Consider the following 25,846-nt stretch of genomic DNA (forward strand, 5'->3'; position numbering starts at 1 on the left):
GTTATAAGATCTGCTTCTTTGCCTGTTCAAGTGCTGAGCAGTAGTACTCATCCCTGTTGCATCACACATGGTACTGAACTTAATTTCACACTGCTACAACTAGAAGTCAGGTTATTTTTTTTACATTTGAAAACTGACATGCAAAACTTAGAGCAAAAAAAAAAAAAAAAAAAAGTGAATGCTTTTGGCTGTCAAACAGAAGATACGTAGGGTCATGACTTTGGAATACTTAAGGTTCTCTGCAGTGAAGCTTCTCCTGACTTACGGTAGTGACTGTAAGGCAGACCCAGGAGATCTTATGCCTCTGGAGACCAAAGAGCACGGTAACTGTATTTGAGTGGCTCCCCTAGTAATCTACAATGGGCAAAGGCAGAACCTGTTCCTCTAATGTCCCTTCACTAGATGAACATCTACTATCTTTTCTGCAGCTTTATGGCTATCTGCTATTTATACCTCATTATCTGTATTAAATAACAGTTCCGTGTAAACAGGAACTGCTGTACTTCATTGTGCTAATTCAGTCTGGGATAGATGCATCTGGCTGAAAGAGCTGGAGGTCCAGTAGTGAAGTAAATAGGATTACATAAGAGCAGCAAATTATGGACAGTTTAATTATGTCTGTATGAGGGCAGCAGGGCTGCTCTGAATTCTGGCACTGCTGATTGAGTGCTTGACTCTGCACCTTTGTGGGTATTGTTTCTGGAGAGACTTCACAGACTGTTGGCATCAGGCACTTGTGGCCACAGCAGTTCATGGAATCTGATCTCTTCCCTTCATGCCCTGGCTGCTTTTTACAGACTAGGGTCTTATGTCTTCTGCCAAGCATTTTTTTCTATGTATTCTTGTCACAGTTGTTCCTAGCTCCCCATCCCTGACTTCATGGGTAGAGCTGTTGGCCTGCTTGACCTCCCTCTTGTTCCCTTTAATCTGAAATTAGGCATGTTCAGGATGTGCTTAAGCCTTTGTTTTTTATAGGGGACTCAGGAATGTTGCTTGGGGGATGAGTGGAGTCCAGTTCTTTGCAGCAACATGGGAAGTGTTTGTCCTTCACCTTTTCACTTCTGCTAATACAGATATTGGCCAATGCTCCATCACCAATAAGGATGTGCAAGACAGATATGGACTTCAATACCATGGGATTACTTTTCCTGTGGATAGATGGTTGGGCTGGCTCAGCATCAGAGCTATGGAGCATGCATATGAGCAAGAAGTGGGAGAGGAATGCAAAAGAAGGTAGGAAGGTGGCATTAACTTTCACGGCTTTCTAAAAGGGCAATTTAGTCAAAGTGGACAGCGGTTTCCCATCTTATTTTGGACAGCGCTTCCATCATTCCCTCCTGATCGTGCTGATGCTAAAAAAACACACTATCTTGGGAGGCCTATGTTACTACAGGGGTGTGTGCAAGCTCTTTCTGACAGGGAGCTGCTTAGGCTTTGGGAAGAAGGTGAAGATGAGCAAGGGGCTTCTGGAGACTATTAGAGTGAAGTCAGGTTGAACCTGCCTCCTCTCCAGCCTCCCCTAAGTGTCTTTTCCTTTGCTGATGGGTTGTTCTAATTTCTTGTCACCTGATTATTTTTTTCTTGAAGCCTTTCCTAGTCTGTTACGGGCAACTCCTTTCAGATCCTCATCAGATTTAATGTGCTGCTAATTTCCTCTTCCAGATCAGTAATTATGATATTTCATAAGGCTAGATCTAGTCATGATCTGTGCATTACTTCCTCTCAGTATTTCCCAGTTCTCAGTGTGCTGTTACGTTACAGCTTATAGTGATGCAATAGCTCATCTTTCCTTGTGAGGAAGTCCCTACCAATTTGGTCAGAATTGCTTTCTTTTCAAGTAGAGAACAAAAAGATATTGGACCTAGACAAGGAGGCCTTTGCTTGTACTGCTAAACAGCAGGTGGAGAAAAGCTGCTGTAGTGATTACTGTTCCCACTGCAGCTTCTGGCATCTTCAGATCTGCAATCCACTGAGCAAGATCTGTTGGGCTTCTGGAAAAATGTGAACCTGCTCCTTCTATGTAAGTTGATTGTGGGCTCTTAGAATTTAGCGAAGCTTTCTTTCCTGCCTTTCTAATAATCTCCACATCTGCAAATTATTAGGTTTTCATCAAAATCTTGGCGTTTCATATGTGAAGAAATTTCTGCTTATGAAAGGACGTCCTATTGAAAACCTTTGGGTGGAGACCTTTCAGGCTTCCTCCTAAACACCACCTCCACATCCTGCCTCCAGACGACTGAAGTTATCTGGGGGCTGTGTATCTAATGTCTAATGCTTCCCACTGATCGCTTACCCATTTGTACAAGAAATGTAACAAAGTAGCCTGATTAACTAGGATTGAGGGAATTAAGCCTGTGTTTGTGGAGATAACGATCAATGAGGTCTCTTAGCACACTTGTTACTCTGGGCTTCCTTTGATTGGCATATCAGCAGCTACACACCATAAATTACCTTGATGGATTCCCCTGTGCATCTGAATTTAAAAGAGATGAGGCAGAAGGTTATTTTAGTTAATATTCTGGTGTGTGATTTTTCCAGGTGCTGTACAGCTTCTGTCTTGATTCATAACCTCTGTTCTTCCAAATCTAAAGTCCTGTCCATGCTAATAGCACTACAGGCCATCCTTGAACCTGCCCCCAGGTTTTCTGTAGCTCCCATATTCCTTGACAAAGATTTTTCTTTAAACTGTGTACGCTCATGATGCCTTGGGGTAGTAAGAGCTGAGACTGAGGTGGTTTAATTACTGACACGATCTCTTGGCAGGACCTAGCAGGTTCTCCCAGGTGACAGACTGGGGCTGCTGGCATGAATCCTGGAGAGAATTAGCTAAAGAGGTGTTCCTGGATGCCTGTGGGTCCACAGCAGAAATTTTGGTACTCCCCACTGCAGCCCATTAGCAGCAAAGTGAGAGGCTGCATGCCTTGGATTAGAAAACACTTGAGGATGTCATTTACTCAGGCAGATTTCCCAGCTGACTGAGCATTCCTATTCCACTAATTACAAATCAAGAGGGTGTTGTGTGCAGTGGCTCCCAGACAAGAGGAGCTTTCATCCTTAATGGGGGCAGGTTGGGAAAAGCAGAATGGATCCTGCTAATTCTGTTATCCTTTCCCATTCTATGCAATCAGTTGAAACAAAATAAAGCTTGCTCTGGTAAATCCTGAGAAATTTGGTGCTCAGATGCTGCAGCTGGCTCCTAACAGCTGGGATCCAAGTCAGCACTGTAGATGAAGTGTATCAGAACTGGGGACAGCTCAGAGCCAGGATTCTCGCTCAAGCTATCAGCTTTTTTTTTTTTGAAGTCATCTTAATGCTATTTAGTCCCCTTAATAGCCAAGGACCTGGGACTAGGGGGCGTATGAAGGAAATGACTACCCTAGATCCTTGCTAGGTGTTTGACCAAGCTAATATAGGACCATTTAGTTCTGTTTCCAGCTGTTGTAGGAGGGAGAAGACTTAAAACTTGCTCTTTCAAATTTCCTGGAATTGAAGGGTGAGGTGTGGGGCTGAGTGGAAGCAGTGACCCACACTGCAGTCCCACCAACCTCAGGGCTTCCCTCTGTAGGCTCATGCAACCTCATCTCAGTACCACTGCTTTGGGGCAGTTAGAGCATCCCTTTTCTCATATTGAGTGTCCTTTGAATCCCTGGGTCCATGTGTTCCTATTCGGCTCAGGCTGACAGGCATTTCCAGAGGCTCTGCATCCCACTGCCAGACAGCTGATAGCAGCAGCACAACATCTGCCTGCCTCAGTGCCCTGTGGCTCTTCCTCCTGTGCATAGCTGCTTTGCTCTGCCGTGTCTTCCGGTCATCAAATGCACGACTCCTTTTGCTGCTTGTCTCTGATCTGTTCACACTAAAAAACCTGAAGGAGACAGGCCGTGGGAGAGCACTGCCTGTTGGTGGTACGTTTGGGAGAGCCACAGGCAGCTGGATACTCTGAAGCACTGTGCCAGGAGGAGTCCCAGCTGCCTGCCCTGGGACCTGCAGCCTGATGCTGTCTGCTGGCATGGCAGACTGGCAGGGGGTCAGGGTGAAGGGGTCCCAGAGGGCTCTGATTGACAGAACCCTGTTCTTGCAGCCCATCAGGCTTATCTAAGCCTTGGTGTTGCCCCAGTTCTTTTGGGCAACTGGTGCAGTGGTTTCTATCATGTATATACATGAAGGTATTTCTGAGAGTGAATGTTCACTGTCAGTGGTGATGTAGTTATGGACAGAGGAGACTTGAACTGGTGGCCAAGCCAGTGCTTCTGCATGCTTCCACCCCTGGCAGCAGCAGTGCAGATAGTGTATGCGTGAGAAGCTGTGTGAGTGACAGGGAGACAGCCCTTGAGCATGCTTTGACTGTCCCTTTTTTGGTTTCTTCATCCTATGCCAGGAGAAGGCTACCATGCAAGCCTTTCTGAGCAGTTCTTTCTTTCACTAAGTGCTGAGCTTCTGGCTCAACATTGGCTTCCCATGTGGCTGCCTCCAGGAGGCAGAGATTGGAATGTCCTGTCTCCTGCAGCCACCACTCACCTTAATATCGTGAAGAGCTCTTATTACCTGGGTCTCTGCTGTTTTGTTTCAGCTAATTAGCACTGATGAGATCCACTCGGTGCTAGGCGGTCTCCCGTCCCTCGGCTTCCTGCAGTCCTTGTAAAGTTTACCAAACATGGCAAGATATTAATCCTTTCAGGGACCATAGCACAAGCAATGTGGTGACATTTAGAGCCCTTGTTAAAATAGCAGATTCAGCTGATGTCTTTAGGAAACTTCTGCTCTCCTGCTGACAGGCTTTATCTACAACCATATCGTGTGGCTAACTATCTTGCTTGATGGAGAGGATCCTAAAATTGCTGTTTCAATGAAAGTACAGCCAGTCTCCAAATGCAGTAAGTTCTGGTGTACACAGAGTTCATACTTCCCTCGGAATTTATTGATGTAATGGCCTTTGCACCCAAAGCCCAGCCGTGTCTTTCAGCCAGGAGCTTTGCTGTTTGGTGTCCAGCTGTGAAATAGCTTATTTCTATCAAGCTGTAATGAGATCAGGATTTCCTTCAAAGGAGAGGCTCAAGCTGATATACAAGGCTGAGGAAGGTACCTATGAAGGGAAGGGGAGACCTGGAATAATATTCTATGTAATACAAACATAGGGCATTTTCCAAAGACCTTAGCTGATGCTATCAACTCCTGCAATTTGGTGTGAATCTTCTGTTGTTTGGCCCTGCTTCGAGCTCCAGGTTTTGTCTTCATACCAGTCTCCAAGTTTTTTGAAACAAAAAATGAGTTCAGTTTTGTAGGTGCAGAGAGAAACAGGAATCCAGAAGGATCCAGATGAGAAAAACAAAAAAGCCAGCCCCTCCCTAAATCTAGCCTTCCCATAGAGATGATTTAGATGAGTATTTAGGTACCTAAAATGCTTAAGTAATTTGGATTTCACAAGCATGTGTGGTGTTAGAAATAGAAATGCTGAAGCATCTAAAACCTCATGACTCCACAGGGGGATTTTTGAACTGATGCTGCTATTGTAACTGCAAGAGAGATGAAAGTCTGTGACTAGGTCTCTCTCCAGGTTTAGTTTTGCCCTTGCCAAGGGACTGCAGGACAAATACAGTCTCTTTCAGGCCCATTAGTTTTTATGAATTTGTTCCACTGCCAGCTTATAGTTCTTGAAATTCAAGACGGTGAGCTAGCCCTGCTAAAAGAGCTCTGGTACTTCTCCATGGAGTTGGGTCTGCCTTCTGGAGATATGGATGGGCACACTTTGTCGTAGAGACAAGAGTCTAGCTCTTTTGTTCTGTCAGCATCTGCTAGGACACAGACATGGAGTTCAACAAAGTGCTATGAAGTTTTTTGGGGTCTTTGATTTGTTGGGTGGATATACGAGCTGAGCATCTGTATAAACTGAAGGTATATGGCCATCCCAACGGCCTCTTTGGATGTCTGGCCACTTCTAGGCATGTCTGAGCTTGGGTAAAACCCCAGATCTTATCTAAAGGAGCAAGGACTGTGATGCTGTGTACAAACATTGTGTTGTACCTCAAGCATCCCTTGGGATTATGGAAAAGTGAGGGGACAAACAACCATCTTCTTGCTAAACCTATCTATTTTGTCACGGATTATCTTCAATCTCAAGTGAATTGCTAGAAAACTCTGCCCTGGCCCATTGCCCTCCTTTTTCCCACCAGCAGTGCTGCAATGCACCAACATCTACAGATGATGCTTCCTTTCTTGTCTGCTTTGCCAGTTTTCTGCAAACTAAACTCCTGGTGGTGGAAACTACCTTTGTGTTTATTTCCAAGATTTATTCCCAACATCAGGTGCTTGAGATGTATGGGTGAAGTCACAGACTGCATAATATATTATGTGGGGTGTAGAGATAGCTGTCTCCTTTCCTAAGGTCTGATATTTAGGGTTGGAGAGTTTCAGCAGCAGGGATGTGTTTTCTCTGCTAGAGAGGATGGAAAGATCAGTGTGTCCTGCAATCCCTTCTTAGGGCCACAGGGAACAAGTGTGTGGGAAAGTCTGCTTCTGGCAGGGACAAGCAAATTCCTGCCTGCCACCAACTCCTAACTGCCCAGCAGAAACAAGATGTCAGGCAGTGGGTTTGCTGGAAAAGTGGTACCCTAAGGGCAGTGCTGATGAGAGCATGCTTTGAAGGGGAGCCTCCGCTTTGCATAGGCTGCTTTTGCTCTGTTTCTGGAGACCAGAGCGAGCATAGCATTTCAGGTGGCTTTTTGTCCCCTTTGGGGGCTTTATCCTGGATATGGGGAGTTCTGTGCCCTTGCTGGCGTGGAAGAGGTAGGAGACTTTCTTACGCTGAGAGAAGGAGATGCTGCCTTTCTGCCTCAGCCCAGTGCTGTGCTTGCTTCTTAGGGAATGGCCTTCCTGCATGCTGTAGGAACTGGACCCCAGTTCTGCATGACTGCACCTGGCCCTAACCCAAGGCTCTTCCTCCTGTCCAAAGGAGGACGAGTACCAGATCAGTGCTGGTTTGCATGGGAGGTTCCAATTTGCTTGCAAGCTGGCAAAGCCACCATCTTCTTGGTGCTGCTTTGTCTCACGGCTAGACTCTGCCTGAGGGCTGCAAACGTGGTGCAGAGCAGCTCTGCTGTGCTCGCTGCCTGCGTGGGGCAGCCCCAGCGGGGAGGCTGGGAGGGCAGCAGCGGGGCCGGGCAGTGTGCGGGGTGAGCGGTGACCCCCGTCCCCGACCGAGGCTGCAGGCGGGTGGCTGATTTATGGCTGTGGTGAGATAGGGGTCTCTCGGAGTTAAGCTGTAGGCGAGTTGCCATGGAGACAAGCTAATAAAGCACCAGGCAGCAGCTGGCTCCGATGGCGGCCCTGCTACGGGTGCAAGGAGCGGGCGAGCGGGTGGGTGGGGAGAAGGGGCAGCTGATTTGGTGGGGAAGGAGGCGAGCACTGGGATAGCAGGACACCAGGAGGGTTTTTGAAAGGGCCCTGGGTGCTTCGAGAGGGAAGGAGGTGAAGGAAGGAAGATCCTCCCTCTTCCAGCCCTTTGGGGAGGGGGATTTCAACATGGTGCTCCTTAGGGGTGTGTGGGGCCGGCAGCCTTCGGTGGAGGAGCTGGCCCCATGTGCAGCTCGGGCACTCTGTTCTGGCCTCCTGCCTGCATCAGCAGCCTGCTCCCTTAGTGCCTAGGGCTGGGTGCTTCCCCCACAGCACGAGGGGGCCTCAAGGTGGCTGGGAATGTCAGCTGATAGAGGCTGCCTGGTGCAGGGCTGGCACACAGGACTCATAGCTGTGATTAGGGTTGGGTTACGTGTGGGGTTATGTGTGGAGCCGTGTGTCACTGGGCCATGTCTCCATCACACACTGCTGCTTCTGCCTCGCAGCACTGGGGAACATCACCCATTCCCTGGATCAGCCACCTGCCCTGGCTGCTGCAATGTGACTGCTCCCATGGGTGCTGGGCCTGGGTGTGAGCTGGGGTCAATGGGGATGGCACAAGATTGCCTCCAAGGAGCTGAGGACATCTCGAATTCTGCACCTAGAGAAAGACCTGTCCAGTCTAACAGCTTCACTGGGCTGGCGGTTATTAAATCTGCAGCTCCATTCAGTTCAAGGGCACTGTAGCATGGACCTAAAACTAAGCACACTTTTATTCTGGCTGGTTGAGCAGGGTGGCAGGAGGAAAAGGCTTAGCTAATTATTAGCAAGATATTCCCAGGCTGCTGTACTCCCATTTTGAGAGATTACTCTTCAGCAATATGGTGACAGCCTTAAGGTTTAACCTTGATCACTTTAAGAAGGGTTTTGCCTCAAAGCAGTCTCCTGCTGGAGTGTGCCAGAGTTCAGGTAGACATTCCAACAAGTAAAGGAGGATTTGGGGGTGTGTATAATATTTTAAGGAAATAAATAAACCAAATACTGATTACTGAGGCATGCATTAAAAGATGACTGCTTACTGGTTTCTCAGGATGTTTTTATAACTCTTACATCAATGGATGTTCCCCACAGAGACTGATGCTCTCAGGTCAGAGTTCCATATTTTCCAAACAGGGTGAAGATCAAGATAATTCTGGCTAGCTAAGGCCAGCTATTGATAAGGCTGCTTTCCCTCTGCCTCCCAGAAAAGGTCTCCTGTAGCTGGACTTCCTAAGCTAACTAATGACTTCTTCCCTGTCCAGGGCCTCCTGTGATGTCCCTGCAGGGCTAGCTGGCAGGAAGGACTGGCCAGCCCTTATCGCTGCAGCCAAACCAGAAGGGGCACAGGTCATACAAAGCTCTGGAGCCTGCCCAGGAAGGGTGATGGCTGGGATTTGGCTGGTGGAGATTTTGATTGTTGCTGTTTGGCTGGCTAGAAGCAAGCCTTGCTGTGGAGCACAAGTGCCTGCTCTGCCAAGGATTTGTGTGAGCCAATATGGCCTGAATCCAGCACATCTGGGGGAGTAGGGAGGGCTGCAGTGTGCCAATCCACTGACCTTCTAATTTAGGGTGCTTTTAGGTATGGTACCTCTTGCTCTGCTGGCAGCAGCTCACTGTTCGTATGGCTACATCCCTGTAATTTTTCAGCTTGTACTTTTGCCTGACCCAGTCACAGCCACTTCTCTCTGCCTTCGCAAGGAGAACTTGCTGCATGGTATGGCTCCAAGGGGAGGGACTTCAATTGATTTTGGACTGATAGAAAAAAAAAAAAACTGCAACAACTTTCACTAAAGGGCCTCATGCCCAAGACTATTTCAGGCTGCTGGCAGTGTCAGAGGAGACCTCTGAGTGAACTGAGGAGGCATGTCAGAGTGGTGTGAGCTATGGTGTTCCTGGGGCAGTCTGTATTGCTGTTGGTTGTGGATGAACAGGCCTCAAGAGAACCATGGTTTCCATTGCCTGTGACTATTGTTAGCACTACTTAAACCTGTAAATCTTGGAATGTTCTTCAATATGAGCCATTTAAAATCCTGAGTCACTTGTCTCCGGATATGCTTGTCTCGCTGATTCTGTTTCATGCCTGTTCTCCTACCCAAGGCAGCTCATGCCAGCAGCTGAGTCAGTTTGGAAAGGAGGGAGAGCGAGTATTAGGGCCTCCTCTGCTCTGATCCCCTAGGCAATAAATGTTCTTGAGTTAGCCAGGTCCTATGCATGGTCCTACTTCTGGGCATGGTTATCTCAGCAGCGTTCTCCAATTGTTCTCCAATGGAGCCAGTAGGAAGGTGGTTGACCAGGTCCTTGGGGTTTTTTATTAAGTGAATGGCTGTGCCTTGGGTCTTCCTCTGAGCTTTCCCTGTTCCCTTGCCAACGCTTGTTTGCAAGCCTATAAATCGGGAACAGAAGGAGATGTGCCTTTGAAAAAGCCTTGAAGTAAACAGAAACTTGGTGTGAATAAGTATGGCCAGCTTGTGTTGCTCCCCGGGCTCTTCCTTCACTGAGTGTGCTTTGAGTAGCAGATTAGACTGGATGATCTCTTGAGATCTCTTCCGATGTGAATTTTCCTGTGATCCTATGATTTGCCACAATTGTGGAGAACAGCAAAAGCGCCTCTGCTGGCATGCACGCATAGCTCACTCTTCTCTGGAGTGATGCTTTAGATAATTGTAGGAGGACTCCAATGCAGAAAAAAGATTTTTTAAAATGGGAACAGCCCCGCACCATGCACTGGTTGCTGTCATTCATGCAGAAGTAGTCTAAGGACAATGAAATGTTAGCTGTCTGCATGGGATCTCAAAGGCAAAGGTCCCTGCAGCTCAGACAAAATACGTATCAGACCAGAACATAAGTTGGAGGCCTATTTGCTTCAAAATTGTCTGCTTCTGTTGGCTAGGGCTGGGTGTGGTGTTGAGGGCTGGAGAAACTTGATTGCTTATGGCTTGTGTTAGCTGGAAGGCCCTGTAAGAGATCCAAGTGTTGCAATAACACTAAGGGCTCTCCATCCTCTGGTCCAAGAGGTGTCACACTTGATTGTGGGGGCACTGTGCTGGTGCAACCTGAAGTCCTTGGTCAAGATTTTGGTCTTCAGATCTGTGTCGTGAGGCTTGTCAAATCTTGCTTATGGCCCCTATCTAGTAGAGGAAAGCTGAACTCTGATGGCATTTGAACTGCTGCTAACAGGTGTATAGATAGGTACAGGCATATACGGACTAGCAAAAACTGCTCAGATCACAGGGAACTGACTCTTTGCTTTAAAAGAGTCTGTTTTCTTCCTGCTGCTCAGGAGCACATAAGAACAAATGCTGCTATCTTACTAAAGTCGGGATGGTCTTTAGGAACAGGGTAAAACAGTGATTGTGTCTAACTTCTGGGTAGCAAGGGCTGGGTCACTTTCTGATACAGAAATGCAGAGAACTGACTCCTAGACTGGATTTAATTGTTCTTGTGCCCTCTTTCAGGGCTCTTGCTGTGAAGGATGTTTGCACGTTACTTTTGATATTCAAAAATAAGTGCTAGAGGTATTTCTGAGGTTGTCAGTGGTGCTTGCAGTTATGAACCTTTATCTCATCCCAGCTCCTCCGCGCTGGGTGGAGGTTATGTACCAGGCACAGCTGCGGCTGAGTCCTGCAGAGTGCTTCACAAGGAGAGCTCTGCAGGGACAATATATTTTGAGTGCGCTTTACTGTCAGCTCTCGTCTGCCCAGCTTCAGTCGCGGGGCTCCACAAAACCTCCCGAGCCCAGCCAGCCCTGGCCAGTGCGTCTTGTACCGAGCCTCCTCGGGGACTCTTGCACTGCCACCCTATTCTTTTTTTATTTTTTTTCTTTTTTTTTTTTTCTGCCTACTCCTTGCAGCATTTTAACCTCTCTTCCTCCTCCTCCTCCCTTCCTCTGCGTTTGTTTTCCTCCGCATGCTGTTTTATTGCGATATAAACCTCCGCAATCCCAACTTGTGCTCCAAACTTCCCTGCCCCGCCGGCAGACCGGGGCTTTTGGCCGGGCCTTGCAGCGAAGAGGCATTTTGGCAGGGTTTGGGTTGCGGTGCCCTTTGGGGTGCGGTGCCTTTTAGGGTGCCGGCCCCCTCCTCGCAGAGCAGCAGCGCCTTGGGGAGCTCCCACCCTTCAACAGGTAGACGCTGCGAGCAGCCAGCCGTGCTCTGCTCATCCTCCGGTGCAAAAAGGATGGCGGGGACCGGGGCCGTGCCGGGCTTCGGCGGAGAGCTCCGGGGCACCGCTCGGGGCAGGGAGGGCGGCAGGGTTGGGCTGGGGTGGGGGAATCCGCCGCCCGCGCCGCGGGGTGGGCAGCTCGGCACAAAGCGGGTGGTTAAACCCTCCTCCGGGGCGCGGGGAGGAGGAGGAGGAGGAGGAGGAGGAAGGCGGGGGGATGCTGCTTCCCTCCCTCCATCCGTCTCTCCCTCCCTCGCCGCGGCCGGAGGAACGCGCAGGCGGCGGCTGGCAGCCCCGGCCCGGGGGGCTCGGGGGTGCGGAGCGGTGCGGAGCCGGGCGTGCTCCGTCCCCCCCCCGCTGGGGCAGCCGGCGGCGGCGGTGAGTGCGTGCGGGGCGCGGCGGCTCCCCCCCCCCCAAAAAAAAAATCCCGGGGCTCCCCCCTTGAGATGGGTGGCAACCCCCCGGCAGGCATCGGGATGCTGGGGGCGGTGCGGAGCCCCCCAGCTGGGGGAGACCCTCGGAGCTGCACCCTCCTCCCCATCGGTTTTCGGTTTAAGGGGTGGGGGGAGAGCGATGGTGGGGGCTCGGGGGGGTGGCTGGGGGGTCGGAGCCGCTCTGCTCCCGCAGCAAGTCCGGAGCGTGGTGGTCCGGGGCGAGCCGTGCCTCGGCACCCGCCTGGGGAGCGGGGAGAGGGGCAAGAGGCAGCGGGGGGAATGTCTGCAAAAGGACGGTGTCGAGCTCGGTTCGGAGAGCCGGACGGCAGATGTAGGGGAAGGGCTGATCGGGGAGGACGGCGTAGTAAAAGCAAAGTCAAATTTCCCCCTGAATCCTGCAGCCAGGCCTAATGGGTACTGATGCTGACTTGGGGTGGGGAGGGAAGGTGGGAGGGCGAAAGGAGTTTTGTGGGGCTGCGGTCTCTAAGGCTGCTACGGGAGGAAAGGGAAAAGAGCTCCAGATCCTTCCCCCTCCCCCCCGAGTTACTGGGACTGAGATACGGATCATTTAAAGGGAGTAGCGTAATGCAATTAAGCATTAGACAGTCCCCACTGCAACGTTTATCCATTGTTCTTCGCTTTGCCTTCTGCCAGAATGATTCTAGTCTGGATGAGGGAAGCATAATTGAGCAAATAGTTCATTTCCCTGGCCAATTGCATCCATAGTCTCTCTCCTGAATCCGCTGGCTGCCTGCATACACAACAGCATCCTCGGGCAGAACGAGGGATCCGGGACCCTCTGGTGAGACTGCCACTGTCGTGGGCCAACTGGCGAGAGCAGCTCTCATCCCTGCCCACCTGAGGTGTTCTGACAGTGGCAGCAGGGCACGCTTGTTCCCTCACCTCTTGATCCTTGGGGGAGGTGTGAAGAAGAAAAATAACAGGTGGAGAGGCAGGTCCAGCCTACAACTAGGAGATGCTGCGTGTGGTTCAGGCAAGTCATCTGTTTTGTCTAGTCTTTCTTAACTTTCTCTTTACCCCGGCGGATAAAGGATCTCTGGCTGTTTTGAGGTGATGCTGTTCTTCTGGTGGAGTTTGTCTGCCTGTCCTTCAGCCTGGGTCTGTGGTGGCTGGGTGCCCTGCAACGCGTGCGCACACAAGTGCAGCAGCAAGGGAACGCAAATGCTCTGCTCCTGCTCTTTTTTTCCAGAGATGCAAGCAGCTGGAGCAGTTGTGGCTGCACCTGGGCCAATGGCACACGCTTGGCTGGGGGCTGCAACCTTTTCCCTAGAACCTCCTTCCAGTTCACAGCAGAGCTCTGTGTTAGGGGTATGCACACACGCATTTGCTGCACCGCTGCGAGACCTCCTCAGCACTGGGAGGGTGCTGCCTTTCCTCGCTTCTGGAGCTTTATCAGTCTGCATCACGCGGCTTTCCTCCTTCTGTTCTCTCCTCTCCTCTCTTTTCTTCTTTGTCTGTAGACTGCCACCTGTCCCACTTCGCTGTCAGCTTCCCCTTTGCCTTTTTCTGCTTAATCCATTCTTTCACCTACATTTCTTTTTCTTGAAGTAGACCTCGTCCTCTTCACTTTGCTCCCTCTCAACACTAGAGAAGAAGCCCAGCTCCTCATCTCAGTAGGAGCATTCCTGCCAACTGTTTACAAAAAGTAGCACAATACCCAGGCTGAATGCTGACATAATTGCATACCCAGCCAGAGAGTGTAGTAAATAATCCTGCCTTTCAAGCTTTTGCCCAGTGGTGAGTCTTTTGCCATCTCCTTCACCCCTGGGCTAAATGTATTATACTTGGCTTGCTTTTACTTATATTATGGAAACACAAAGTCAGCACAGTTAGCACACACATATGGTATGGAAGTAGACATACACTGATGTCTCGCACTGTATGCACTGTGCACGCATGCATTGTGTGTGAGCGTGCATCACACAGCTCTGCTCCTGGGTCCAGCCTTTGACAATATTGCTTGGCAAGCAGGAGGTCAGAGAGGAACGACAGAGCCGTAGATATCCTTCCACTGGGGAAGGAGAGATGGCTGTGGGGTGAAGGTCAAGAGCACCAGCAAAAAGCAAAGGGTTTGCCTAGCTCTTTGCTTTGGTTAGGGTGCGAGCTAGTTCTCCAGGGGTTTGTGTACATACAACACGATTGCTGACTGTGGATATTGTCAGCGTGGTTGTATTTCCAGTAGTGCTCGGGAGCTGGAGTCTGTCTGCAGTTGCTCTGATTGTGAGTCAGTCTGTCTGCAGTTGCAGTAGCCGTGAATCAGTGTCTGCCTGTAATTATGTGGGTGAATCAGTGTTGGCTTGTTACACTTGTGAGTGCAAGCGGTTTCCTGTAGCGGTTGTGGGTGTGAGTCACTCTACAGTCCCTCTGGATGTGTTTTCAAGCAGAGAGCTGCAATACTGGGATTAGTTTTGTTTTGAGAAATTGTCAAGAGGCTTCCCATTTTGAAAAAATTAAAGCTGGGCTGAGAGTTGGGCATGGAGCTTGCTCAACATCACCAACCTTCTGCAGGAGAGTCCCAATTTAAGGCTTGCTTTCAAAATTTCTGTGTTGATTTGAACCTTTACATTTCCTTCCCTTGTGCATCTGGATTTGTGTCCTCTTAAGCTGGTGTCTCCTGCAGAGCTGCAGACAATGCGTTTGGTAACCATCACGTGTGCCTTGTACCTTGTGTGGCAGATTGATGGGAAAGTGATTTATGGCTTGTGCAGTGTGTGTTTATAGGACTGCTCAATGTGCACCTCTCGGGTGCATTTTCACGTTTGAGTCAAAGCCTGGTTCCTCTGCCATGAGCTGCCTGCTGTGTGCCAGCGCTGGCTCTCTAAGATGGCAAACAGCAAGTTTGATTCAGGTAGGCAGGGGCACCGCTGCCTTGTTCTTGTTCTCACATTCTTATAAATGCTGTGGTAGCTTTTGGTCTTCTGGTGGTATATCTATTTAGCACAGAGCTGAACTGAGAGCCAAGTTGGATGGAAGCAGAGTCCAGGCTGACAAACCAAGCCTTCCTCTGCACTAGCTGGTGCAGGTAGAGCGCGCTGCTAGCGGGGCTGGACTGCTTCCAGTACAGGCTGGCTTGGTGTCTGCACCATGCAGCACATGTGTGCATCCCAGCGAGCTCATCTCGCAACAAAGGGATGTGAAGAGCCTGTGGGACCAAGGTCTTGTGAAACACCACAGTGTTATTCTACTGTTTCCAGGCTCCAAGACAAAATATGTCTGCTCACTGCTAGCCCTGCACCCCAAAAAAGGAGAGAGTTTTATTCCAAGGAATCCTCCTTTTTAGCTGAAATGATTGAGAACTGAAGCAAACCCACCCCAGCAGGGACACAGGGCAGCATGTGCATCATCTGCATTTTTTCTGCTGCACCGAGTGCTTGCTGGCTGCCCATCGCTGCAGGAGGGCTCGGAGCTGTACCCAGAGCAGTGCTGGAAGAGGCATGGCAGCGATGATCTCAAGGCTGGGGTGTCTGCAGAGGATCAGGGACAGCACAGCCTGTGCAGGCTGGATGCTTCTGGAGTCCATAAAGGACGTCAGAGGACCTCTCCTGAATACCCAGGACCTGGTCTGTGAAGGCTGCGGTGCAATGAGGGAGGGAGCAGCTCTGAGGAGCTGCTTGTGCACCTGATCTGGGGGTAAACCTGCAGGTGCTGAGGTCGCATACAGCACTATTCTCAGTTGTGCAGGTGGGCGGATGGTTCAGCACCAACTGGGGCTGGATCACCCCCTTCCTCCTGTGCTTGTATCTGAGCCATTGAACTGCGGCTGCCTCTGCTTCCCAGCTGGCTTCCCAGCACCAGCCCTTCTCTGCTCACATGCCCCTGAGATACCTGATTTGGCAAAGATGCCGAGCAGCTGCAGGTCCTGGGGGCTGGGGGGGAGCTGTAAGCGTTCAGCACTCCTCTGGCTGATGCCACCGCTATGGGTGCACGGCACGGCACGTGGGCACGCCAGCGGTGATGCTGCAGGCACGCTGCCTCCTGGTGTGTAACAGGGGCAGATGTGTCCTCTGGGCTGCTGCTTCACAAGTGCCACCTGCATGATGAGACTATTGCTAAGTGAATCAAATTGCTCCCTTGGCTGCGCGTGTTTCAAGGAGGCAGTAATTTGGGAGAGATACTAATGTGACTCTCATAAATGTACCCATGTGGGTTTTTGGGACCCTTTTCTTCATTTACTTTCCTTTGCCTGCATTCTCCTTCTCTGAGCTCTACTCTTTTTTTTTTTTTTTTTTTAAGCTTTACCTCTTTCTCCACCTCCAGAGCTTTCTTTTCCTTGTCAGCACTAAGCCTGTGTTAATCACTCTTTCCTAGGAAGGCATTTCAGAATATTTAATGGCTCCTACAGTAAGGATTGCTGAAAGGATCAGACCTGGTATGCAACGTCAGGAGAGCCCCAATGTTAACATCAGTACTAGGGGACCTTGCTGATCCAAAAGGTACCAGCGTGTTTTTGATTCCCAAACCCACCTCAGGAGGAACAGGAGCTGAAGGATGTTTTGGGGAAGCTTTTCCAGTTCCTCTTTCCAAAACTGCACAGCCAGGAGGAAAGCTGTTTCTTGGGAGTCTTGTTTCGCTGTGGTGCTCTGGAGATTGGACAGACAGCATGTGCTGGAGAGGAGTGGGTATATTTACAATGCCTTTAGGTATCTGGTTGTAAAGAAACCTGCCAAAATCCAGAGTGTACTGAATTGTAAACTTCAAGTGTTGCTTAATCCCAGCTGCAAAATGTTAGCAGGGCTCCTTAGAAAATCTGCATTTGATTCAGCTGGGGAGGTTACCAGCAACTGCAGAATTAGTGATGAATGCATTTGCTAAGTGTGCCATTAAGAAATGAGCCATGGGCAGATGGAATAGAGAAATGAAGAGCAGCTTTGAGCATACACCACCCTTACAGAGGTGATGCTGGGAGCTGCAGTGCTATGGGAACCAACAATACTGGGCTCTGGCTAAGGTGGATGTACAAAGGAGCTTTGAAAGAGCCCCAGAACCGTATGCCTTATGGAAAGGAGTGAAAACCTCCCCTGCAGTGGCTTCCTTGCATCCTCCAGAGATGGTGCTTGTCTAGTAATGGGGTGATGAGCAACAGTGCTGAGGGGGGAACTGCTCCTTCTGTGGCTGTCCTAGTGCTGCCTGGCCAGCCCTGGCTCTGTCTCAGTGCTACCAGGGTTCATCACCAACAGTTACAGACCCTGTGTTAGTCAGGAATGTCAGTCATGATCCTCAGGACTGGGTCTGTTTTACAATCCATCTAAGTGTAACAGACAAAGAGCAAGGAAAATGCAGCAGAGCCTCTTCTCTCCAACTCCCCCAGGCAAATATGGAACAAGAACCAAAGGAAAGAGGTAGAAAGCAGTGCCAAGCTATTTTTTATGCTGCACAGTCCTTCCTGAGTCCATAAGAGCATCCATAGCAAAACAGGCATGTCTGGCAAAGTAGTCACTCGGAAAAGTGGTGAAAACAGAATTTGTCCCAATGCAGGTATGCAGAATTGGTCCTGATGCTTAAAATGAAGACCAGAGCATGCATTTAACTTCTTTTCAGGCAGCCCTGTTATTCTTGGCTCACACCTTCAACAGAACTATCCAAAATACAAAATTAGCCATTCATCTTCACATAATAATGAAGGAAAACTGCACGAACAAGGTCTGGTGGAAACATAGCTGTCTTGAGCTTCTTGGCTCAGACACTAAGAAGTGGCTTTTGTCACTGTTCCTGGCCGGATCTCTTTCTGCATTACCTCAGTGCCTCATTTTCTGGTCCTCTTTTCTTCAGCTGCTCTGTCCCACACTTGGTGTATGATCTTCCCAGCCTGTGGTCTCACCAAATATGAGTTCCTGCAGAACCAGGAGGCACTACTGAGAAAGTGGAGGGTCCTGGTTCATGTGGATAGTACTGGTCAAAAACTGCTGGCAGTGCGAATCCTGCCAAAACAAACCATTAATTTAAATCCACATTTGAATGGGCAAGTGTTGATTTCAATGAGTCTTTTCAGTGGTGGTGTGGGGAAGGGAGGGGGAAGCGAGCACTGGATTTCTGCTTTTGGCTACTGCTTGAAGCTGTCTCAGAAAGAAGTGTTTAAATCCTATTGTATAATATGCAAGTTTAAGAAAATTGAAATGAAATCTGTTGAGCTGCTAATTTAAGGACTTCTGGATTTGCCTCGTAAGAAACATCAACATTTTAGCTGTCCTTGTTCTGACTTGGAACACGCTTCCCTAAACTGTTGGAATTTCCCACGGAGCAGATGTTCAATCCCTAATTTGTGCTTCGTCAGCAAATACTTGGATTCCAAGTCCATCCCTCCCACCCTGCTCTGTCTGTATAGGATGTCTGCTGGGGGATCCCATGTCTGCACACCCCTGGTGTTCAGTACCTCTCACAGCTCAGCTGTCCCCTTCACCTTCGGGCACCTTGGCTGCTCTGGGAGCTCATGGTCGTGCCTGGCTGCTGCGGCACTGACCAGCCTGTGCCAAGTGGAGGTGTTATTTCGGGCAGGCATCACAACAAGCTGTATTTATACAGGCTGCTGCTCCAAGGTGCATCAACATAATGGGGTACATAAAAGGGGAAAGGTGGTTAAATGTGTAATAACATCACGATAGAAGGAAAACTGAGCATTAATGAAAAATCTGCGTGTGCTACATGTGGTACAGTTGAACACTCCCACTGCTTGGGTCTCAATACCCAAACTTTATAATAGTTTCTGGTGGCGTCATTACCAGAATTAAATGAGGACCTAACTGTCCAGAAAGACATTTGGGGAAAGAATGGGTCTTAAGACTCGTTTCTGCTGTACATGTGTATCCAAGCAGCATGAGGTGAGGGAGCTGCTGCAAGGGGGCATGGTGGTTGGGTGTATGGGGTGAGGAGGGGAAATAAATGGGTGTAAAAAGAGGTGTTGGAAGTGAAACTGTGCAGTGACTGGAAGGTGTCAAAGCCCCTGGAGAGCTCTATGTATGGACACCCCTGGCTCTGACCCCACACAAGGTTCTCCAGGGCCAGCAGTGCTGCAGGCAGTGCTGCTGGTCCCTGTGGGGCCTTTGGGACTTCACGTTGGAGACCCCAGAAATACTGAATTCTGGCCAACAGGCATGAACCGCTGGGAAAAACAGAATTAACCTGATCGTTTTCCTGCCAATAAATAACATCTTTCCTCTTCTCTCCTTCCCCTCTGTGCTCAGGTTGTGAAGACCCAGTGGCTGTGTGCCGAGACCATGGCGCCCAGGCTCCCGGGAAGGGGGTCTGTCTGTCTCACTGGCCTTGGAGTCCTGGTCCTGCTTGCTGCTCTCCCTGCCGATGCTGGGTAAGGTGGTGAGAGCCAAGGCCCTTGGCTAAGGCTGCAGTCTCCTTGCTATGCTTGAATATATCTGAGTTGGTGCCTGGATGAAGCAGTCCAGGGTAAAATACTAAGAAATCTGTTTCCTTGGGTGCCCTAGTATAAATGCAGAGCCTTGCCCCTGGTTCCTCCGAGACCTCCTGGCTTTGGACACTGCCACCAGCCTTTCTTCTTGGCCTCTAGGGGTGGGTGAAAGGCTGTTAGACTGTGACAAGCCTGGCAACCCTCCTCCTGTCCTGCCTGAGCCTCTGCTGAGACTTGGGGAGCCTGGAGAGCCCTTTGAGGAAGTGTGGCAGGTCCCTCCCTGGCACAGCTGAGGGGGAGAGATGCAAGTAATATGTGGCTTCTATAAAAGAATTAGAAAATTATCTTCAGAGTGCTCAGTACAGACACAAATGTCTGCTCTGTACAAGTCCAACAACACTCGAGGATTTTCATGCAGGAACAAATGTCCTGGTTCAGTGCTCTGTCTGTGCCCCCTCTGCATGCAGCTGTTTGCCCAGCTGCAGGCTCTTACCACTTCAGCTGCTTGCACCCAATTTTGCATAAACAAATGCATCCCGTGTATGCCTGGACGTGCAGATGCTGACCTTGGTATCGTGGTGCTGGCCGCCGGGGGACAGCTGCAGTCACTGCCTCCCCCTTCCCTCCTGCTGACCTTTCGCTTCCAGTCGTCTGATGGCTGCTGCTGCTCCCTTGTCACCTGCCATCCCCGCTGCAGGATTCATTTCCTAAATCACATACGAGGGGCCCCTTCTTCAGACACTAACCTGCCAGCGTGGCAGCCAGCTCTCAAGAGAGCATGTGCACGGGGATGAGCGGTGAGGCAATGACTTTTCCTCGAGCCTCTCCTAATTAAATTTGCTGTAAAACTGTCTTCTCTGCCTAAAAGCTTTTAATTGGTTTTAAACCATGAGCCACACACCTCTGCACAGCTCCTCTGAGTTTTTCAGTGGGGCTGGTGGCTCTCCCCTGCTGGAGCCCCTCGATCCTCTCCTTGCCTGCACCGTGCTCCCACGGTGCCTCCCCAGCTGATCCCACGCTGCTCGCGTTCAAGTCAAAGCCTCAAAAGTCAGGCTAAGCTAAAGTGGCTTTGAAATTTGTAAACTCACTTTTCCCATCGCTGCTGAGCCTCTGCCAGGAGTTCCTTCACAAAAATCTGTCCTCTCCCTCTTTATATTATGGGTAATTTTTAAAGATAGCTTATAAAACATTAATGAATGAGCTTTCATGAGCATGCTAGCTATTCATAAGTTATAGATGGTTATATACCCATCAGCATACTCTGGTACAGATTGCTTTTAACCATGACATCTAGTGAAAGCTGACACAATTGAAACCTCACTAATTACTGTAGACGTTTGTTAAATTCCTTAAAATCCTCCTTACCTTCAGGGAGTGCAGATCCTTCAATTCTGCTTTATGATCAACTTCAGGTGCAAAGCCAAAACCGTGTTTTGATTCAAGTGAGTCTAAAAAGGCTGCGATGCAGTTCATAATAGCAGGGGTGTTTTGATGTTTCAGAACTGATTTGGTTGCACTGGGGCTGGGGGATGTTTCCCCACCCTGCCCCGTGCTTATGGGAGCTGCAGTTCGAGCACTTCACGCCTGCTTCTGGAGGCTGAGCTTCCTGGCTTGGCCACTTCTCAACATGAGAACAGATAGTGGTTTGCCAAAAATTATAGACTGAGAAGCCTCAGGAGAAGAGGGATCTGGTCCCCAGAGAAATAAACCTCAAACACTTGGAAAGCAATTTCCCACAGTGTTTGGTCATTGACTGATTAATGTCAAAATCACCCCAAATGAAATATTTCAATTAGTGACAACGTGCTGAATAACATTAATTCAGCCTGACTCTAAAATTACCCACACCCTTCCCTCCTCCATTTTCTTTTTTAAAAACATTTTTTTAGTCCCTTATCTAACAGAAGCTTGGTTTTCTGTTAGAACATTTTGACAGAGAACTCCAATCCAGCTTTGCTTCTTGTCACCCTCTCAGCCCTCTGCAGAGTATTTGCAGATGGACCCAGAGTGTCAGGGGTGGTTGATCTAACCAGATGGGATGCTGCAGGATTAAGCTCTGAACTGGTTCACTGACATTCTCACCCCCACCCCCTTTTCTTTTCTCTCCATAATTACTTCTCGGTCCCTGCTTTTTCCTGCTTAAACCTGCGGCAGCACCCCACAAGCTGCCAGGGGATGCTGAGGCAGCCTCGTGGGCTGGAGCGAGCTCTGTGCTCTGGGGCTGCTCATGCCTCCCGTACAGAAAAATGGAGAGCAAAATCTATACCTGGGGGCTGGCTGGGCTTCTTCCATTGTCATGTAGGTTTCTGCCTTTTTTTTATTTCTTTTTTATTTCTTTTTTTTTTTTCTTTCTTGTTTTTATTAATCGGTGTCTGTTTTATTCCCTTCTCCATCTTCCCTGCAATCTCTGCATCTCTATAGATTTTTACTTCTTTCGGTTTTCTGTTGCTTAATTTTCTGCCTTTCCATTAGTTTTAGTCCCAAAAGCTACTTCTGCTGGGAAAAGCTGTGCTTGGAGCTGCAGCACTGATACCCTGTGCTGTCCAAAATCTTTTTTAGAAGCAGCTGTTTTCACTAGGCTCCATGGGCTCCTTTTCCGTTGATTGAGAGGGAGACACAAAATGCAAATTTACTATTTGAGCCCTTTGGGCTTGCAAAATTGCATTGGATATTTTGTTTGGTGATATGAGTTTTGTTTGAGAAATTTGCTGCTTATTTTATTCCACCCGGGGCAGAAAATGCCCCAAGGAAATCATCTTATTTGGGGCTCCTGGGCTTCTTGGGCTGAGTGGAGATAGGTACATGAGAACTCATTTGATTTTATAAACAGGGAAAGTTCAACAAACTGCAGAAATGGTTCACAGTTTTAATGATGGACTCAGCCTCCCATCCTGCTTTACCGATTTCAATTTTTCTGCCTCCCTTCCCTCTTCCCAGGAGCAGAGTACTTGGAAGTGGGCTGATAGGGTAAATTACTGGCACCTCTTACTCTGCCTCCTACAAGGAGAAACCAGGACTTGGGTAACCCTGAGGTTTTGGAGCCTCTGTTCCTACAACATCCTTCTTAGGGGCAGCCTAAGGCTGGGCAGGTTGGTTTGAGGAGCCCTGCAGAGGGTCCTGTGCATGTGGTCCTATCAACAGATGTGCCACATCCTGCAATTTGGGGCTGTTGCGGTGCAGGCTGGGGAACAGATAAGTGTTTTTTCATTTCTATAAGTGCTCGGAGAATATAAAGAACGTTTCTCTTCTGATCATGGCTTTTTTCTCTCTCCTCTTTTTTTCCCCAAATGCACCAGGCTTTCTCAGAAGCATGTTTCCGACGTCATTGATGACAGCAAAGATAACATCACCATTTTCACCCGCATCCTGGACAGGCTGCTGGATGGCTACGACAACCGCCTCAGGCCTGGACTCGGAGGTCAGTTGGATGGAGCGAAGCTGTGCTCTGCAGCCACATAGCTTTAGGACAGAGGGGCTGCCCAGGGGGCTTGAACAGGTCTGCCCCTGTTGGGAGAAGAGTCTGGTTCAGTGCTAGAGCCAGTCTGTTGCTGGTTTCCCCAATTTCGGTCTGTGCTATCTCACTGGTGTTTTGTGAGAAGAGTGTTGCGAGTCTCCATGCATGTTGTGTCCTGCTATGACATTACATTGATAGGCCTGTAGATGGAGCAAATAGGATTTTATTTATTTCCACTAATTTAATAGATATTGTGATGTCCTAAATTATGACACTACTAGTCTCTAGAACCTTTGACTCGTGTTGGTATTACATTTTAGACCGTAGGCTTTGCTGCACAGCCTCTTTTGATGTCCTTTCAGGTGTTTCCTATGTAGCCACTCTCTAGGGAGCTCTTTGGTGTGCTGTGCTTTAGAAAGCAAAAACATTGGTGGTTAACTTCTAATGCTTATGGCACGCACCTAGCATAGCATATGGAGCGAAAAGCTATGGGAAGATGTTGCTCCCGGTGCATTGCTGGGCTGCGATTCCCACACAGAGCTGGACTTGCAATGTGTTTGCCATTCCCTGAAGGCCAGGCTGCCAAGGGGGGTTGGGAATGAGCTTTCTCTCTCCCTTGCATACTGATGGGGGCTCTGGTGATGTAGTAACAGGCTGGAATTGCACCAGCTGCTCCTCTGCCCAGTCCCCTCTCCTGCCCTTGCCTTGTCCCTCTGCTCACATCTCTCCAGGACGGCTATGGCCCCAAGCAGAAACCATGCATAATCTGGGGAAGAAGGGTTTTTTCCAGTGAGCATCCTTACCTCTGACAGGCTGCCATGCTGCAGAGCCCAGCCAGGAAAGGGTTACAGCATCTGCATAGGCCATCCATCAGCTTTATTGCTTTTGTTGCTTGTTTCTTTCCCCCAGAATTAACTGCGGTCCCACTAATAGCTTTGCTTCCTCAAGTCTCCCCGATGGCTGTATTGATTTAACTGAAACGAGTTCTGAGAGGGGACTGAGGGGGCATTTATGTTCACTGTAGGCTTGGTTGCAGACTACCCTGTGCAAAGTATTAACAAGAGGACTCCCAGGAGCCCCCTTGCTGGGAAAGTTAAAACCTTTCTTGGAATATCTCTGCTCTGTTGCTTTAGATCCTTTAATAATGTGCTTAACATAATAAATTGCCTTTGCCTGAACCAGACATTGCATGCTCAAAGAGTGCTTTCACCTCTGATTTCCCCTCACGGAGCACTCTGGCAGACCCAGGTGGGAAGTTTTGACAAAGGTTACAGGTCTGGGGGACTCTGGAGGCCAGAAGGGCAGAAACTATCTTGCTGCAGGCTTAGGGGTCAATTGGCAGTTCTAGGATGATTGTTAGCATGAGGTGAGTTTCTGTTGTCCAAGGTTATGTGAAAACTGGGAAAGGGACTGCTTTCCTCCAGATTAGCACAACTAGCATTGTGTTGCTGGGTGGTTTGGTGACTTGCACTGTTCCTTGGCTTGCCTGTAGATAGCAGGGGGCAACCCATGTTGACCCAGCACCAGGCTCTTGCTGTTTCCCTTGGGAATATCTTCCACTTGCTTTTCTTTGTGAGGACTTCAGGAGGAAGCATCTCTTAACACCATGCAGTCTTGCTTTGGTATTTGAAAAGGGCAGATATGGTGGGGTTGTGCCGGGGACAGGCTAATGGAAGGATGGACTGGCCTAAATAGTGGGTAACAGGGCAGCAGGACATGCAGGCTCACTTCTTGGCCCCATTTTCCCTGCTTTCTGTCATGGACATCCGTCTGAAAACCCTTGGTCAGGATATGAGCAGGCTGTGGGGCTGGGTGTGCCCAGGCACCTGCCCCCGCACCCAGCAGAGCCTCCTCCACGCGCGCCGGGAACTGAGCAATGTTTGTTTAGGCTTTGGGAGAAGTCTGTGTAAGCAACAGAGTGTTGATGTGGTGACTTCTCCCCTCAAGATAGCCTCTTTGTATTTATTTTCCTATCCCCTCTGTTCTCACCATCTGCTGCCACCCACTCTAATAGCTGCCATGCCAGCGCTCCCCTGCCTACCGGGATGCCGCCGGCGCGGAGCGCAGCGCAGCGGCGCTGAGCCTGCTCGGAGCACCCGGGGCTGCAGGAGGGTGTCCCCATGCCTCTGTGCTGTGCCTGGCCCTGGGATGGGGCTCAGGGCATCCTCTCGAACCAGTAGTCCTCGCAGTCTTGATGGCACGCTGAGGTTTGTGAGCACACACTGAGGTTAGAAGAAGAGGGATGCTTTTCCTGGCCAGGAGGGAGAAGGTATCTGTCAGCCCCCTCCTTCTTCTGGACAACCCCGTAGCAGTGGGGACACCACCACTTGTGTCACCAGGAGGTCTTATATGGCTGGTAGAAAGTTTCTTCCCTGTTTCTGCCTGGTGGCTTGCTCTGATCAGGGCCGAGTCCTGTGCTGAGTTTGGTCCCACAACCACTGAACTACAGCCTGGGTTTGGGAAAGGGGCAGCTTTATAAACAGGTCACATTATGGGGCTTGGAGAGGAAGGAACTTTCAGCAGATAACCTGTCTTTCCCCTGAGAAAACACAGTGCAGATGGGCTATTAAGTCAGAAGGGGAACAGACAAGGACCCTGAGGGGATGCAGACATCTGCTGTCACGGCCAACCTTGCAGGAGAAGAAAATCTCCTGCTGAGAGAGTTTCTGTGGGCAGCCTTGGCCTCCCCTCCTGGTCCGGATCTGTGCGTTCATGTGGATCCTGTCCTGGCCCTGCGGGGCCGTGGCGAGGGGCTTCTATTTATAGCCCACAAATTCTCTTTGCTGCTGGGGCACCCTGCAGAGCCGGCGTGCAGAGAGGTCTCTGCTTTGAACCTGGAGCTCACCTTTCTTGTGGAGGGTTGGAGGCAGGAGAGGTGGCCAGGAGGAATAGGTAGAAATGGCAGACAAAGGGAGAGGCATCCTATAGCTGAAAGGAAAGGGTGCTCAGGGAGTGGGATGTGAGTGATGAGGCACTGGGTGATCCACTGAGAACGATGCACAGAAAACCCTTTATGCTCCTGTGCTGCTTTCTGCGAGGAGTGATTGATGT

General features: G+C 49.6%; 1 protein-coding gene across 1 annotated transcript in view; it reads left to right on the plus strand.

Moving 5' to 3' along the window:
• The first annotated feature begins 214 nt into the window (after positions 1-214).
• GABRA3 (gamma-aminobutyric acid type A receptor subunit alpha3) overlaps positions 215-25,846 on the plus strand; it is a 70,687-nt gene continuing 45,055 nt past the window's right edge. Inside the window, exons 1-4 of the mRNA XM_032196420.1 lie at positions 215-323; positions 11,798-11,907; positions 19,163-19,284; positions 22,638-22,759. Of these exons, the coding sequence (XP_032052311.1) occupies positions 215-323; positions 11,798-11,907; positions 19,163-19,284; positions 22,638-22,759 (463 nt within the window). The remainder of the gene's footprint in view (positions 324-11,797; positions 11,908-19,162; positions 19,285-22,637; positions 22,760-25,846) is intronic.

Source organism: Aythya fuligula, chromosome 13, assembly GCF_009819795.1.
Source record: "Aythya fuligula isolate bAytFul2 chromosome 13, bAytFul2.pri, whole genome shotgun sequence".
In the NCBI taxonomy this organism is placed as follows: Eukaryota; Metazoa; Chordata; class Aves; order Anseriformes; family Anatidae; genus Aythya; species Aythya fuligula.